This window comes from Hypanus sabinus, chromosome 4, assembly GCF_030144855.1.
Source record: "Hypanus sabinus isolate sHypSab1 chromosome 4, sHypSab1.hap1, whole genome shotgun sequence".
Lineage (NCBI taxonomy): Eukaryota > Metazoa > Chordata > Chondrichthyes > Myliobatiformes > Dasyatidae > Hypanus > Hypanus sabinus.
In genome coordinates, this window is record NC_082709.1 from 154,748,575 (window position 1) to 154,765,476 (window position 16,902).

The 16,902-nt window shown below is 41.3% G+C and overlaps 1 protein-coding gene across 1 annotated transcript in view; it reads left to right on the forward strand.

Annotated features, from left to right (window-relative positions):
• The first annotated feature begins 1,360 nt into the window (after positions 1–1,360).
• The window catches only part of LOC132393370 (suppressor of tumorigenicity 14 protein), a 58,202-nt gene continuing 42,660 nt past the window's right edge, over positions 1,361–16,902 (forward strand). The window contains exons 1-4 of the mRNA XM_059968492.1: positions 1,361–1,584; positions 2,206–2,434; positions 2,595–2,719; positions 9,869–9,936. Of these exons, the coding sequence (XP_059824475.1) occupies positions 1,489–1,584; positions 2,206–2,434; positions 2,595–2,719; positions 9,869–9,936 (518 nt within the window). The 5' untranslated portion in view covers positions 1,361–1,488. The remainder of the gene's footprint in view (positions 1,585–2,205; positions 2,435–2,594; positions 2,720–9,868; positions 9,937–16,902) is intronic.

The following is a 16,902-nucleotide window of genomic DNA, read 5'->3' on the forward strand; positions in this document are numbered from 1 at the left end:
ATGTTATTTGCATTTTATCATCTCTGTCTGAGTGTTGTCCAGAATTTGTTGAGTGAAGGTATGGACTGCGTGTCTCATTTGCTGAGGAGCTGACAATAGCATTGAGTATTATACAGCTCAGTGAATGTCCTCTCTCTAGTCATTGCTGAAGCAGCTAAAGATGGTGGGGCCAAGAAACTCCTGCACTTTTGTCCTAGAGCTGGGGCGATTGATTTCCAACAAACACAACAATCTTTATGCAGAATATACTCCAATTAATGGAGTGTTTCCCCGCTGGTTTCACTTATACAATGCTGCTTTGATGTCTCACTCCGCCTCTGGATTTCAACCTTTTGGCCCCTGGTTATGGAGCTGGAGAAACCCAAAACTAGGACCAGTGAGATGCTCCTAGGTGAGTATGTGTTTCCTGATGGTACTGTCCTGATACCTTCCATCACAATTCTTAAATTACAGCAGATTGACTGCGTGATATTTGGCCAATTGGATTTGTCCCATTTTCCCGAACAGGACATACTTGGACCATTTTCAATTTGTCAGATGGATTATTGTCTCGGAGGTATAATTCTACGTGTTTATCTTTTAGTGCAAATATATAGGAAATTCGTTTGTGTTTCTGGCAATATAAGATGTGAAAAATGCCACTGCATTCATAGTTGACGTTGCAGAGCGGGAGAGATAATCTGTCAGATACAAACAGATAGAAAATTTTGCAAAAACATAAGGTAGATGCACCGAGTTCCACAGACTTGATTAGCGGTCTAGATACGTCGGTGTAGATCCCATCATGGCCTTGAATTGTACTCTAATTCAAGTACTTCAGTATAGGTGGTTATTAAATCACCGGGTTGTTCCCCCGAAAAATCTTAGGTGTTATCAATGTTTATCACGAAGGAAATCCTTGCTACCGTATGTTATCCCGTGTCCGGAGAAATATGATTGCTTAACAGCCTCTGAAAAGAACAATCTAGGTGCTCAGTTAGGGCAATAAACTTCAACCCTTTCTTGAAAAGGGTCAGACACCATCTACAACGAGGGAGAATAACACTGAACGGTAGTGACCATTCATTAGATATTGGCACGTGCACTAGCACGACAGATATGATGTTATCGTTTTAAGGTAATTTCTGAAGACCCTGTTTTGAAGACAAGCGATAGGAGTAAAGCGCTTGTGGCACTGGAGGCTGGATTCGCAACGGGGGCTCAGGGCGGCGCAGTTCCCCGAGAAGACGCTTCCCCTCCTGCCCAGAAACTTCACCTGGGCAGTCGCGGGGCTGTGTACTTACTGCTGGGTTCGTGTCACTCGGCAGCAGCCGACAGTGTAAGTGGGAGGGAATCGCACCGTTGTATAAATTTGATTACAAGTTCAATGATAGGGATAGCTTGGCAGACAGGTAGGGTCGTTGTCGTTTCGTTCACGGCGCCTTTACAGGATTATAGATTGTGCAAGAGCTGATCCTGAGCAGATCCTGCTTTTAACGAAATAGGGCGATGCGAATACTTTCAAAACAACGGATCAGTGAGGTCTTCACGATTTCAGAAATAGCCGCTCGCCAGCAGAAGCAGGAAAGACTCACCTCCGGCCAGGTAAGGTCACATCTCGCAGAAATGTAAATCAGCTTAATGTCAACCCTACTCGAAGTATTCCATCCTCACGCACGACTTTTTAATCGTATTTTCGTAAGCATCAGTTTATCTTCATAATTAAATCCCGCCATAAGCAGCATAGCATTAAAAAGAGAAATGTTTACATTATGTATTTCGATTATTTATAAAGGATGAAAAACTCGGGGTATTTTCATTATTCATATGGTTACAAATTAACGAGATTCATAGTCGGCAGATATTTTTAGATAAGCTGTCCTCCATATGAATTATTTCCTCGGAATGAAACCTCTAATGCTACAAAATAGTTAATACGGGTATTAAAGAGAGCTTTGTTAATTTTTTGCTGTTGATAAGACTCCTCGTATAAATATTCGGAACTTGAAGACTAGCATTTGATGTAAACATTTCTCATTGTACTGAAGTAAAAATGCACAATTATTTCTTTGGGAACTTGTAAAATATTGTCCAGGAACATTTTGATTCCGGAGGGGAGGTTGCAAAAGGTGATTGAATCACTGCGTACGCTGCAAGCGCAATGCGTTCATCAAGAAACCCCAGTGAATTTTAGGTGTTTACACTCCTTTCTGTTTTTTTCTACAGAAATATCCTATTGCAGAATATAACAAAGGGAGCTTGCCTTCCGATCAGTGTCTCAATCTTTCATCGGTCCGTTCTGTTGATCCATTAGCACTCGGAACATACCTCTGCCCTCAAAAGTTCTCCCACAGACTGGCCAGAAGTAAATCCGACAGAAGATGGATCCTTGGCTCTCTGCCTGTAATCCCTCTCACAGTGGCAGCAATCATTGCAGTCCTTTGTTACAGCTTGTGTAAGTTTAAATCTTGCACTGTGATGGCTTATATTACAAGTCAAACAGCTATTGTCTAGGTTCCTTAACAGTGCAGTAAACATTCAGGTTAATTGTTCTGTTCAAGTAAACAGAAGTTCTGTTACCTGCAGATTGCAAGTTATGGTGTTTTCTTTTTCAGCACCTGCTATCTCCATTTTTTATCTGAGTGGAAGTCTAGAAATCTCAAACCTCACCTACACCAATGAACTGGGAGACCCACGCTCAAAACAATTCATCTCACAAGCACAAGCTGTCCAAAATTATGTGAGTTGCAAACCATTTTTGTTACCTTGCCAAAGATCAGCATTGATTGAGTGGCAGAGCAGACTTGATGGGCCAAATGGCCTAATTCAGCTCCTCAGTATTACGGTCTTATTGGCTTATGGTTGTAGTGCTATTATCCATTAACTCATTCTGTTGACTACCATCACTTAGGATCTGATTACAGGCAATTCAGAATAAATCCACCATCCTGTTTTAAAAGGAGAATGGTTGCAGAATTTTTCTTGCTGTACAGGGTAAACTTAAATGTAGTTTAGTCCAAATTTATTTTTATGTTTAATCACTATCACATAGTATTGCAGATTTAGCACAGTAACTCACGTCAGAGTGAATGGCTAGGGTTGCTTTTCCACTTGTCCTTGTAACGTGAACCATAGAAGCTGTGTCAGTTTATAAGGATGGGATTTGAGAAAGCAATTAGTTAAAATTTCTGAAGTTGACACAGTTCTGGCCGAAGAAAAAGAAATGCCTACTTAAGTTTTCAGTTGATTCTTTTACTAAAATAGATTTTAACAATAAATTACCCACGCAAAGATTTTCATCTCTTAATCCCTGGGTGTAAAATGCCATATAAACGTTGTAAGAAATGTCTGTGCCATTTTCGGTAACTGAAAGGAAAATATAATTTCGCCTTCATGGAGATTTGATTCATTTGAAATTGCATTAATTGTAATAAGTTTAATTTTGCCATACAATTGAAACATGGTGTTCCAGCAGATCCTAAGCAGCAGGTCTGTTCAGATACCTGGAATTGGAAGAAAATTTTTGATGATAATTGGAGAAAAAAGCAACTGAACACTATAAAGTAGTCACTAAGTTCCGCACTGTTCTGTCTTAAAGAAGTTCTGCTGCCAAGAAACTTGTGTTGGAATCAACGTCCCCTCTAACTTTTTTACAGCTGCATGGACCAACCATTGCTCTGAGCAGGAAATTTCTACATGGCCTGAAAGCTGTGCAGCATTAATAATAACATTATATAAAATAAAACTCCAGCTGCATGACCCCAAAGGCCACGTGCATGGGAGCATTTCAGTGACTGTGTGGCCGTGCACCCACGCAGGTTAGAGGGAACAGTGGTTGGAGCAGATTTGAACATTTACAAAGGAGATCGTTGGGAAATGGACTCAGTTTTATTGAGCTTATATTCAGCATTACAACACTTTATTAGAGTTGTTTTGTTTGCATTCTAGAAACTAAGGTGAATGTCCAAAGAAAAAGATTTCATAAAAGCAGTGAAAGTAATCAGCAAAATAAATAGGTCGGGTAGATTGGGTAAGTGAAACATGGCTTTCAGAAGTATGTAAATTATTGAAGATAAAGATGAAAGGACCAAGGAACTCTATGATTATAAATATGGTGAGAGAAAGAGTTAAGAGCAGGAAAACGTAACATGCATAAAGCTGATATTGTAGTGGTTAAATTACACACATCTCAACATCTTAGACAACAAATCCAGACTCATTGCTGCCTGACATTGAAAATCAAACCATGGCACTTTTGTTTAGTGACACAGTTTTCAGACATTGAGTATCCCATCACAGAAAGATGAGCAAGCATGCTGATGTCATTGTGTATCTTCACACTGAGAGCTTTGTTAAATTCTTTGATAAGACTAACTGGAGAAAAATTCAGCACCTAAGGTGAAATTGCTGAAAACTGTGTTTTGGCCAGTTTAGGTACTGGAGCTTGGTCTGACTGTATCTTCAGAGAATTACAGAATTTTGCAAAGGAGAAAGCCACTCATCCAATCATGTTCCTGGTATCCAAAAGCCTATTCTGACTAATCCTGTCTTTGTAGTCCATAGCTATGTGATTTACATTATTCCAAATGGGCAGTGGGTCCATATGAAAATGAAAAAAGTACTCAAATGGTAAAACAGTACAACCATGGCTGACAGGGGAAGTCAAAGCTATTGTAAAAGCAAAAGAAGGGGCATACAACAGACCAAAAAATTAAATGATTGGGAAGCTTTTAAAAACCTACATAGAGCAACTAAAAAAATCATTAGAAGGGAAAAGATGAAAGAAAGCTAGCAAATAATACCAAAGTGGATACTAAAAGTTTTTTCAAGTACGTTAAAAATAAAAGAGAAATGAGAATGGATATAGCTCCACTAGAAAATGAGGTAGGAGAAATACAATGAGGGACAAAGAGATGGCTAATGAACTAAATGAGTATTTTGTGTCAATCTTCACTGTGGAAGACACTAGCAGTATGCCTGATGTTGTAATGTGTGAAGGAAGAGAAGTGGGTGCACTTACTGTTACAAGAGAGAAGGTGCTCAAAAAGCTGAAAGATCTAAAGGTACATAAGTCACCCAAACCAGAGGAATTACACCCTAGGGTTCTGAAAGAGGAAGTGTTTAAAGATTACAGTGGCATTAGAAATGATCTTTCAAAAATCAATGGACTCTGGCATGGTGCCTGAGGACTGGAAAATTGCAAATGTTACTCCACTTTTTAAGAAAGGAGGAAGGCAGCAGAAAGTTAAATATAGACCAGTTAACCTGACCTCAGTAGTTGGGAAGATGTTGGAGTCAACTGTTAAGGATGGTGTGATGGAGTAATTGGGTGACACAGGACAAGATAGTATAAAGTCAGCATGGTTTCCTTCAGGGAAAATCCTACCTGACGAACCTGCTGGAATTCTTTGAGGAGATTACAAGTAGGATAGATAAAGGGGATACAGTGGATGTGATGCACCATCAATAACTCTCTCTGAGATGTGGTCGAGATATCGGCTTTTATTGACTGGAAGAAAGAACAAGCAGTAGTTGACCACATACTACATCCCGGAGACTGAGGGCTGGGCTCAGGCCTCAATCGCCTTTATACTGGGGTCTGTGGGAGGAGCCACAGGAGCAGTCAGCAGGGGGGACGTGTCCAGACAGGTATATGTAGTTCACCACAGGATGTTGTATATTTGGACTTCCAGAAGCCCTTTGACAAAGTACCACACATGAGGACGCTTACCAAGTTAAGAGCCCATGGTATTACAGGAAAGTTACTATTGTGGTTAGGGCATTAGCTGATTGGTAGGAGGCAGCGTGTGGGAATAAAAGGATCCTTTTCTGGTTGGCTGACAGTGAATAGTGCTGCTCTGCAGGGGTTGCTGTTGGCACCACTTCTTTTTATGCTGTGTATAAATGATTTGGAGGAATGAATAAATGGCTTTGTTGCCAAGTTGAAGATGACACAAAGATTGGTGGAGGGGCAGGGAGTGTTGAGGAAACAGGTAGGATGCAGAAGGACTTAGACAGATTAGGAGAATGTGCAAGAAAGTGGCAAATTAAATACAATGTTGGAAAATGCATGGTTATGCACTTTGGTAGTAGAAATAAATGTGTGGAATATTTTTTAAACGGGGAGAAAATCAAGAAATCTGAGATGCAGAGGGGAATCCTTGTGCTGAGCACCCTGAAGGTTAACTTGCAGGCTGAGTCGGTGGTGAGGAAGGCAAATGCCATGTTAGCATTCATTTTAAGAGGTCTAGAATACAAGAGCAAGGATGTGAAGCTGAGACTTTGTAAGACACTGGTGAGGCCTCCCCTTGAGTATTATGAACAGTTTTTGGCCCCTCATCTTAGAAAAGGTATGCTGGCATTGGAGAGGGTCTAGAGGAAGTTCACAAAGATGATTCCAGGAATGAAAGGGTTATCATATGAGGAATGTTTGATGGCTCTGGATCTTTACTCACTGGAATTTAGAAGGATGAGGAGTGATCTCATTGAAACCTTTCAAATGTTGAAAGGCCTAGACATAGTAGATGTGGAAAGGATGTTTCCCATAGTGGGAGAGTCTAGGACAAGAGGGCACAGCCTCGGGATAGAGGGGCGCCCTTTCAAAACAGAGATGTGGAGAAATTTCTTTAGCCAAAGAGTGGTGAATTTGTGGAATTTGTTGCCACATGCAGCTGTGGAGGCCAGGTCGTTGGGTGTATACAAGGCAGAGATTGATAGGTTCTTGATTGGACATGGCATCAAAAGTTATGGGGAGAAGGCTGGGAACTGGGATTGAGGAGGAGATTGAAAAAAGGATCAGCCATGATTGAATGGTGGAGCAGACTCGATGGGCCAGATGGCCTAATTCTGCTCCTCTGTCTTGTGGTCTTATGGCCTTGTATCCCACCATTGTACAAATTCTAATCTGGCAGCTAATTCTTTGCACAATTCCATTGAAATCAGCTCCTTAGGTACTGACCTTCGATTAAAGGGGAAAAAGGCTCTTATCACCAACCCTGTCTGCATAAAAACCTCCATATTCATTGCAAGAACTAGTGCACCATGGTCAGTGTTCTCTTCTGGGCATAATATTCTCATTATTGAGACATAGTTACACTCAGTTCATTACACTGGGTCGACTAAGTCAATTGCATTGCCAGCACCAGATTTCTGAAACATACATTCTATTTCAAGCTCAGTCACTGGAAGAGATTATCAGTCAGGCAGAGAAAAAGATTGAAATATACACTTGGATGCTTTGATAAAGACCTATTCCTGCAAATCTCTGGCCCATGACCTCTCATATTGGAGGAAGATCAATAAAGATAGAATTGAAAATCTTGCGTACATGCACCAGGTACACATAGAAGTTCTACTGAAGTGATGGAAGTGGTACGCAATATTGCAAGCAATGCATTGCATTGGCCCATCAGGCACCTTTTGTGAAATAGACATATGGTTCTCATATTGACTTAATTCTTTGAAACCCACAAAACTAAAAGAATGCAATTGGCCTTAATCTTCTTGGGCAGATTAAGATTTTTCCTGTTCAGTCTTACCCAGACCTGTCAAACTTTTGTATCCCTCAGCTTCAGCCTCTATTGTTCCAGAATCAGATTCAGAATCAGGTTTATTATCACCGGCATGTGACGTGAAATTTGTTAACTTAGCGGCAGCAGTTCAATGCAGTACATGATGTAGTAGAGAGAAAAAATAAAAATAATAATAAATCAACAAGTAAATCAATTACGTATATTGAGTAGATTAAAAAATGTGCAAAAACAGAAATACTGTATATTTTTTAAAAAAGTGAGATAGCGTCCAAAGCTTTAATGTCCATTTAGGAATTGGATGGCAGAGGGGAAGAAGCTGTTCCTGAATCACTGAGTGTGTGCCTTCAGGCTTCTGTATCTCCTACCTGATGGTAACAGTGAGAAAAGGGCATGCCCTAGGTGCTGGAGGTCCTTTATAATGGACGCTGCCCTCCTGAGACACTTCTCCCTAAAGGTGTCCTAGGTACTTTGTAGGCTTGTGCCCAGGATGGAGTTGACTAGATCCACAACCTTCTGCATCTTCTTTCGGTCCTGTGCAGAAGCCCCTCCGTACCAGACAGTGATGCAGCCTGTCAGAATGCTCTCCACAGAACAACTATAGAAGTTTTTGAGTGTATTTGTTGACATGCCAAATCTCTTCAAACTCCTAATAAAGTATAGCTGCTGTCTTGCGTTCTTTATAACTACATTGATGTGTAGGGACCAGTTTAGATCCTCAGAGATCTTGACACCAAGGAACTTGAAGCTGCTCACTCTCTCCACTTCTGATCTCTCTATGAGAATTGGTATGTGTTCCTTCGTCTTACCCTTCCTGAAGACCACTATCAGCTCTTTTGTCTAACTGATGTTGAGTGCAGGTTGTTGCTGCAGCACCACTCCACTAGTTGGCATATCTCACTCCTGTACGCTCTCTCGTCACCACCTGAGATTCTACCAACAATGGTTGTATCGTCAGCAAATTTATAGATGGTGTGTGAGCTATGCCTAGCCACACAGTCATGTGTATATAGAGAGCACAGCAGTGGGCTAAGCACACACCCCTGAGATGCGCCAGTGTTGATTGTCAGCGAGGAGGACATGTTTTGCTTGAGAAATAACCCGTAAGTCACAACACAGAATGTAATATATTCCCTTATTCAGCATATCCCATTCTTCCCTTTCTCTCATAAACTTCTCTCTCCTCATTTCAGGGAAAAGACCTGTGACCATTATCAATAATAAACTCAGAGCTCTCTAGACTTCTTTGCTTATTGTAAGGGTTTCATTTCATTCTCCAGGTTTATGAATTTTTACTGATGAATTAGTTCCTTTTCAGTTTTTCCAACATGTGCTTTCTTCTCGTTTATGGTGTTCCTTCCATCAAACATGCTGAGTGTCGTTAAGACAGAATTTCCTCCCCCTTCATATTACGCCATTCTAGGAATATGAGAAAGGTGATGGATTTGCAGAAAAGTGCACTCTATTTCTATTTGCAACCTATAAGATCTGTGAGAATGTAGTGCTCATGGGTTTGGAGAAAGACCTTCATGAATACTTGGGTATGGACATACACTGCATGAAACTTAACTGAAATTTTAATGTTTGATGAAGTTCTACTATGGCAAGTTACCTCACTTTATGAGATGACACTCCATTGTTTTGTTGGAAGTATAATTCTTTGGTTTTGATGCTAACAAGAAACTCGCTTTCAGTTGTTTTTAGAAGAAATAGGTCAGGCAAACTTCTTTTATACCCTACATTTTCTAACATTCTGGAATGAGACATAATTTTATTGAAATAAAATTGTTGGAGGACCTAGCAGTAGAAATATTCTTTCCCATTGTAGATGAATGTAGAAGTAAAAGGCTCTGTTTCAGAATATGAGGTTGGCTACATAGAACTGAGAAGAGAAATCTTCTCACTTAGACAGCTTAAAAACCTTAAAATATTTCTATCTGAGGGACTGCAGATGTTTGATCATTGGTTGTACTGAACTATGAGGATGGAATTGTGGACACAAGGAGAACGGAAAGAGAGGGAAGTAAAATGGCATTTGTAAATGGGGTCAGTCATGACCTTGCTGAATGGCAGAGTTTACGCAGTAGTTCATTTGCCCTACAATCCTGTTTCATGTTCTTATGTAAGTTCATGTTTGAATGATTTTTTAATTTACTAGAAGTTTTTTAAGCATCCCATTTGTTTTAATTAGAAAATTAAATATGATTCACTATTTTTTGATTGTTACCTGGAGTGGTTTGTGGATTCTTATAGAATTTAATTGCAGGGGGTGGATCACTATTGATAAAATTGAATACAATTCCACAGGCTAAATGGTTCTCTTTAACTCTATTCTTTCTCTTGCACTTTTTAAATGGCAGTTTTCAGAACTGTACGAGCCATCTATATTGGGGAAATATTACCTGAAATCTGTCATCACTGCATTTAGGTGAGTACAAGAGCCTGCATAATTCTTTAGTATTAACCCATGTTAAGTGTGCCTTTATTGCTATTTGGATGTATGTTATTGGAAAGTATTCATAATTACTTGCTGAAATACATATCGTTTATAGCTAACTTACTTCCAAAAGTATTTGATTACCCTGTTATTTTCCTTTAACCTGCTTTCTGCAATAAAACAATATCTTAGCCAACAGAACATCAATGCATTATAATCCTTTCCCAAAAAACAGAGGCAATTTAACCATTAAACAGTTAACAAATTAAAATTTAATGATAATATATTATCAAAATTAGTAAAATGTTCCTTGGGATCATAGCATCATATAGTAGAACTATTTCTAACAAAAGTTTTTGGAATGAAAAGACTGTCAAAGGAATATTAAAAGCATGTGTTCAAGTAACAATCTAATACTCCTAACAATCCATGTTAAGGAGTTGGAGCTGGAACTGGACGAACTCCAGATTATTTGGGAGGTTGAAGGGCTGATAGTTAGGACATATAGAGAGGTGGTTACACCCAAGGTGCAGGACACAGGAAGATTATGCAATTTAATACATGGCTAAGGAATTGGTGTAGGAGGGAGGGCATAAGATTTATGGATCATAAATCTTTTCTCTTCCAGGAAAGGTGGAACCTCTACAGAAGGGAGGGTTTGCATCTGAACTGGAGGGGGACTAATATCCCAGCAGAAAGGTTTGGCAATGCTTTGCAGGGGAATGGGAACCAGAGTACCAGAACAGTTAGTGGAGAGGTTGTGGAGGCAGATGTTAGTAAGACAAAGTTAGGAATAAAAAGGTTTGCATGGTGCGACTTGTATCCTGAGCTGCCCATATTTCAATGCAAGAAGTATCGTAGGGAAAGAGGATAATAGTGCTGAAGATGAGATAGCTGATTTACAGAGGCAATGTGTAGTGAGGAGAGGGAAAAATTGCAGTCAACGTAAAAGCAGACAAAACTGAAAAGAGTGAATAAAGGGCTGAAGGTGCTACATTTGAATGTGTGCTGTGTTTGGAATAAGGTTGATGAACTTGCAGCACAGTTACATATGGCAGGTATGATGTTGTAGGCATTAGTTAATCATGGATGAAAGAACATTGTAGCTGAGAGCTTAGTATCCAAGGATACACATTGGATCGAAAGGACAGGCAAGAAGACAGAGGGGGCAGCATTGCTCTGTTGGTAAAAAACAATGAAATGACATCATTAGAAAGAATTGACATAAGGTTGGAAGGTTTGGAATCATTGTAGATAGAGCTAAGGAACTGTAAGGGTAAAAGACCCTGATGGGAATTGTATGTAGACCCGCAAACAGTAGTACAGATGTTGCCTACACATTACAATGGGAGATAGAAAATACATACCAAAAGGGCAATATTACAATAGTTATGGGAGTCTTCAATATGTAGGTAGGTTGGGAAAATCAGGTTGGTGCAGGGTTACACCCGGGGGAGTTTCTAGAATGCCTATGAGATGGCTTTTTATAGCAGCTTATGGTTGAGCCAACTAGGGGATCAGATATTCTGGATCGGGTGTTGTGCAATGAACCGGAATTGATTGCAGGGGTTAAATAGAAGAACACTCATGGGCAAGTGATCATAATATGATCAAACTCACCCTGAAATTTGAGAAGGAGAAGCTAAAGTCAGATCTATCAGTATTGACAGTGGAGTAAAGGGAATTGCAGAGGCATGAGAGAGGAGTTGGCCTGAATTGATTGGAAAAGAACACAGCAGGGATGACAGCAGAGCAACAATGGCTAGAAATTCTGGAAGCAATTGGGAAGACACAGGATATATACATCCCAAAGTATTCTAAAGGCAAGATGACAAAACTGTGGCTAACAAGAGAAGTCAAAGCCAACAAAATAGCGGATGAACTGAATAAGTATTTTGCATCAGTCTTCGCTGTAGAAGACACTAGCAGTATGCTGGAAGTTCTAGCTTCCATTGGTCATGAAGTATGTGAACTACCATTTCTAGAGAGAAGGTTCTTGGGAAACTGAAAGGTCTGAAGGTAGATAAGTCACCTGGACCAGATGATGTATATCTTAGGGTTCTGAAAGACATGGCTGAAGTGATCATGGAGGCATTAGTAATGAACTTACAAGAATCACTAGATTCTGGAAGACTGGAAAAATGCAAATGTCGCTCCAATCTTCAAGAAGGGAGAGAGGCAGAAGATAGGAAACTATAGGCCAGTTAGTCTGACTTCAGTGGTTAGGAAGATGTTGGAGTCGGTTATTAAGGATGAGGTCTCAGGGTGCTTGGAGACACAAGATAAAATAGGCCATAGTCAGCATGGTTAACTCAAGGGAAAATCTTGCTTGACAAATCTGTTGGGATTCTTTGAAGAAATAGCAAGCAGAATAAACAAAGGAGAATCAGTTGATGTTGTGTACTTGGATTTCAGAAGGCCTTTGACAAGGTGCCACACGTGAGTCTGCTTAACAAGCTATCAGCCGATAGTATTACAGGAAAGATTCTAGCATGGATAAAGCAGTGGCTGAATGGCAGGAAGCAAAGAGAGGGAATAAAGGGAGCCTTTTCTGGCTGGCGGCCAGTGACTAGTGGTGTTCCACAGTGACTTGGGTTGGGACTGATTCTTTTTTATGTTAAACATCAGTGATTTGGATGATGGAATTGATGGCTCTGATGCAAAGTTAACTATTTTCTAAATGGAGAGAAAATACAAAAAAAAAAGAGATGCAGTGGGCCTTCTGCAGGATTCCCTAAAGGTTAACTTGCAGGTTGAGTATGAGGTTGTTGTTTCGTATGTCAGGTGTTTTCCTCTTCACACTGCTAATTGTTTCTCGTCAAGTCACTCCTCCAGCTCGTGGCCAGGTCGATGGACCCTGGAAAGCTGTCTCTGATCTCGGTGATGGAATGTGTTTGGACCGGGTGGAGAACATCCTGGGTTGGGACACCACAGGGGCAAGCTGGGACTTGGTACCCCAATGGTGTAGAGCTTGCACTGCTTAGGCATGTCGACTTCTGTGTCTATTTGTGGCTGTCCAGTTTCTTCTGGTTACTGTAGTAAAGCCCAGGAGGAGCAAGGTGGGGTCGTAGATCATATCTCTGGCGGTAGGCGTGTTGGGTGTTGGTGTGTCAGTACTGACGCCTTTCAGTGCGTTCATCATAAGTCGAAGTTTTTCAAGTTGTAGAAAGAGCAAGTATTTTTAATGAGTTTATGAACTGGAATGTTGTTGGGCATATTTTGAATATGCTTGTAAAATTTTGCTGAAGTTGCTCTTTGCCAGATCTCCAGGGGTGCTACTCTGTTCATTCTTGGGAGCCATTGGACAGGTTTCCCTTCGTCCACCATCAACTCTGCTCTCAAATGCATCTCTGCCATTTCCCGCACATCTGCCCTCACTCCATCCACCCGCCAGCCCACTCGGGATAGGGTTCCCCTTGTCCTTGCCTACCACCCCACCAGCCTCCAGGTCCAACGTATAATTCTCCGTAACTTCCGCCACCTCCAATGGGATCCCACTACCAAACACATTTTTCCCTCCCCCCCCCTTCCTGCTTTCTGCAGGGATTGCTCCCTACATGATTCCCTTGTCCATTCATTTCCCCCCCCCCCCCATCCCTTCCCACCGATCTCCCCCCGGCACTTATCCTTATAAACGGAACAAGTGCTACACCTGCCCTTACACTTCCTCCCTCACCACCATTCAGGGCCCCAGACAGTCCTTCCAGGTGAGGCGACACTTCACCTGTAAGTCGGCTGGTGTGGTATCCTGCGTCCAGTGCTCCTGGTGCGGCCTTTTACATATTGGTGTATCCCGATGCAGACTGGGAGACCGTTTCGCTGAACACCTACGCTCGGTCTGCCAGAGAAAGCAGGATCTCCTAGTGGCCACACATTTTAATTCCACGTCCCATTCCCATTCTGATATGTCTATCCATGGCCTCCTCTACTGTCAAGATGAATCCAAACTCAGGTTGGAGGAACAACACCTTATATACCAGCTGGGTAGCCTCCAACCTGATGGCATGAACATTGACTTCTCTAACTTCCGTTAATGCCCCTCCTCCCCTTCTTATCCCATCCCTGACATATTTAGTTGTTTGCCTGTTCTCCATCTCCCTCTGGTGTTCTCCCCCTCCTTTCTTTCTCCTGAAGCGTCCCGTCCCATGATCCTTTCCCTTCTCCAGCTCTGTATCATTTTTGCCAATCACCTTTCCAGTTCTTAGCTTCATCCCACCCCCTCCGGTCTTCTCCTATCATTTTGCATTTCCCCCTCCCCCCACTACTTTCAGATCTCTTACTATCTTTCCTTTCAGTTAGTCCTGACAAAGTGTCTCGGCCAGAAACGTCGACAGTGCTTCTCCCTATAGATGCTGCCTGGCCTGCTGTGTTCCACCAGCATTTTGTGTGTGTTGTTTGAATTTCCAGCATCTGTAGATTTCCTTGTGTTTGAAGAATAAAGGGTGCCTTTTTTGATTAGCTGCTGGTTACTAGTGGTATTCCACAGGGTTGGGATGGCTTCCTTCACATTATAGGTAAAGTATTCGGATGACAGAATTGATAGTTTTGTCACATCTGTAGACAATACAATGATAGGTGGAGGGGCAGGTAGTTTTGATAGAGCAGGATGTCTGCAGAAGGACTTGGCAGATTAGGAGAATAGTGACAAATGCTATACAGTGTCGGGAAGTCATATGCTTTGATAGAAGGAATAAAAGCATAGACTACATTGTAAATGGGGAGCAAATTCAGAAATGCAGAGGGAGTCCTAGAGCAGGTGTGCCTGAAGATTCATCTGCAGGTGTGCTGGTAGTACGGAAGGGAAATGCAACGTAAGCATTCATTTTGAGAAGACTAGAATATGAACAACAAGTATTTTATGCTTAATAAGGCATTGGTCAGACCACGCTTTCAGTATTATGAGCAGTTGTGGTCTCCTTATCTAAGAAAAGATTTGCTAGTATTGGAGAGGGTCCGGATGCAGTTAACGAGAATGATCGCAGCAATGACAAGCTTAATGAATGAGGACTGTTTAATGACTTGGGGCCTGTAGCCGCTGGAATTTAGAAAAATGAGGGAAGTTTTCATTGAAATCTATCTTGTTGTAAGGTCTCGGCCCGAAAACATCGGCTGTACTTTTTTCCATAGATGCTGCTCGGCCTGCTGAGTTCCTCCAGCTTTTTGTGTCTGTTGATCCGATTGCCAGCATCTGCAGATTTTCTCTTGTTTGGAGTATTGAAGGGCTTAGAGAGAGTGGATGTGGAGAGGACGTTTCCTATAGTGGGTGAATCTAGGGCTAGAGAGCACAGTGGTGTAGCAGGTCGAGATGCTGTTTTACAGTGCCAGAGACTGGGGTTCAATCCTAACCATGGGGGTCAAAGTTAAATGTGAACATTTGTTAGAGTAATCACATTTTAATTTGAATTTGTTCACCGAGTTGTAAATACTTGATATTTGTATTTTCTGTATTTTTGTGTAAATAGACTTCTGTAGTTCAAAAAATATGGACATCCCTTCAGAACGTAGATGAGGAGGAAATTCTTTAGCCAGAGCGTGGTGAATCTGTGGAATTCATTGTCTCAGACAGCAATAGAGGCCAAGTCATTGGGTATATTTAAAGTGAAGGTTGGTAGGTTCTTGAGTAAGAAGGACGTCAAAGATTATGGGAAGAATATCTTATGGTCTAAGTATGTTTCTGCACAAGTGCAATTCAAAGCTTGGCTTGTAGGCACATACATTGCAAAAGCAGCATTCTCAAGAAAAACATAACTTGATCATAAATTATATATAATTTTTACAGGAAAACATAATTACAACAAAAAAGGAAGACCCACCTTAGTACAAGATGGTCAAAGTGGTCAAAGAGTTGCTATACTGTAATGATTAAGGTTTTGCCAGTTGGTTGAAGAAATTTTTTAACTGGAGCTGTGAGACTTTAGACTTCCGTGACTCCTGCCTGATAATAGCTGCAACAAAAAAAAAGGGATAGCCCAGGTGGTGGGGATCTTTGATGGTAGATGTTGATTTCTTGAGGCAGTGCCTCATGTAGATACTACCAATCACGGGGAGTGCTGTGCCCATGACGCATCGGGCAGCGGTTTACATTCCTGTCTATTCAATTGCTGCACCAGACCATGATATGACCAGTCAGGATACTTTCAAGTTTTTTTTAATTTAATCTTCACAGTTTTGAGATGGCTGTCTTATTTAGGCAGCATATTTGAAATGCTGTAGATGCTGTTTGCACCAACATCCTGGCGTCGATGTATCTAAAAGGTGATCCTTCCACAGAATTGATCTCATTCCCATTACCATATAACCATATAACAATCACAGCACGGAAACAGGCCATCTTGGCCCTCCTAGTCCGTGCCGAACCCTTAATCTCACCTAGTCCCACCTACCCGCACTCAGCCCATAACCCTCCACTCCTTTCCTGTCCATATACCTATCCAATTTTACCTTAAATGACACAACTGAACTGGCCTCTACTACTTCTACAGGAAGCTCATTCCACACAGCTATCACTCTTTGAGTAAAGAAATACCCCCTCGTGTTTCCCTTAAACTTCTGCCCCCTAACTCTCAAATCATATCCTCTCGTTTGAATCTCCCCTACTCTCAATGGAAACAGCCTGTTCACGTCAACTCTATCTATCCCTCTCAAAATTTTAAATACCTCGATCAAATCCCCCCTCAACCTTCTACGCTCCAATGAATAGAGACCTAACTTGTTCAACCTTTCTCTGTAACTTAATTGCTGAAACCCAGGTAGCATCCTAGTAAATCGTCTCTGCACTCTCTCTAATTTATTGATACCTTTCCTATAATTCGGTGACCAGAACTGCACACAATATTCCAAATTTGGCCTTACCAATGCCTTGTACAACTTTAGCATTACATCTCAACTTCTGTACTCAATGCTTTGATTTATAAAGGCCAGCGTTCCAAAAGCCCTCTTCACCACCCTATCTACATG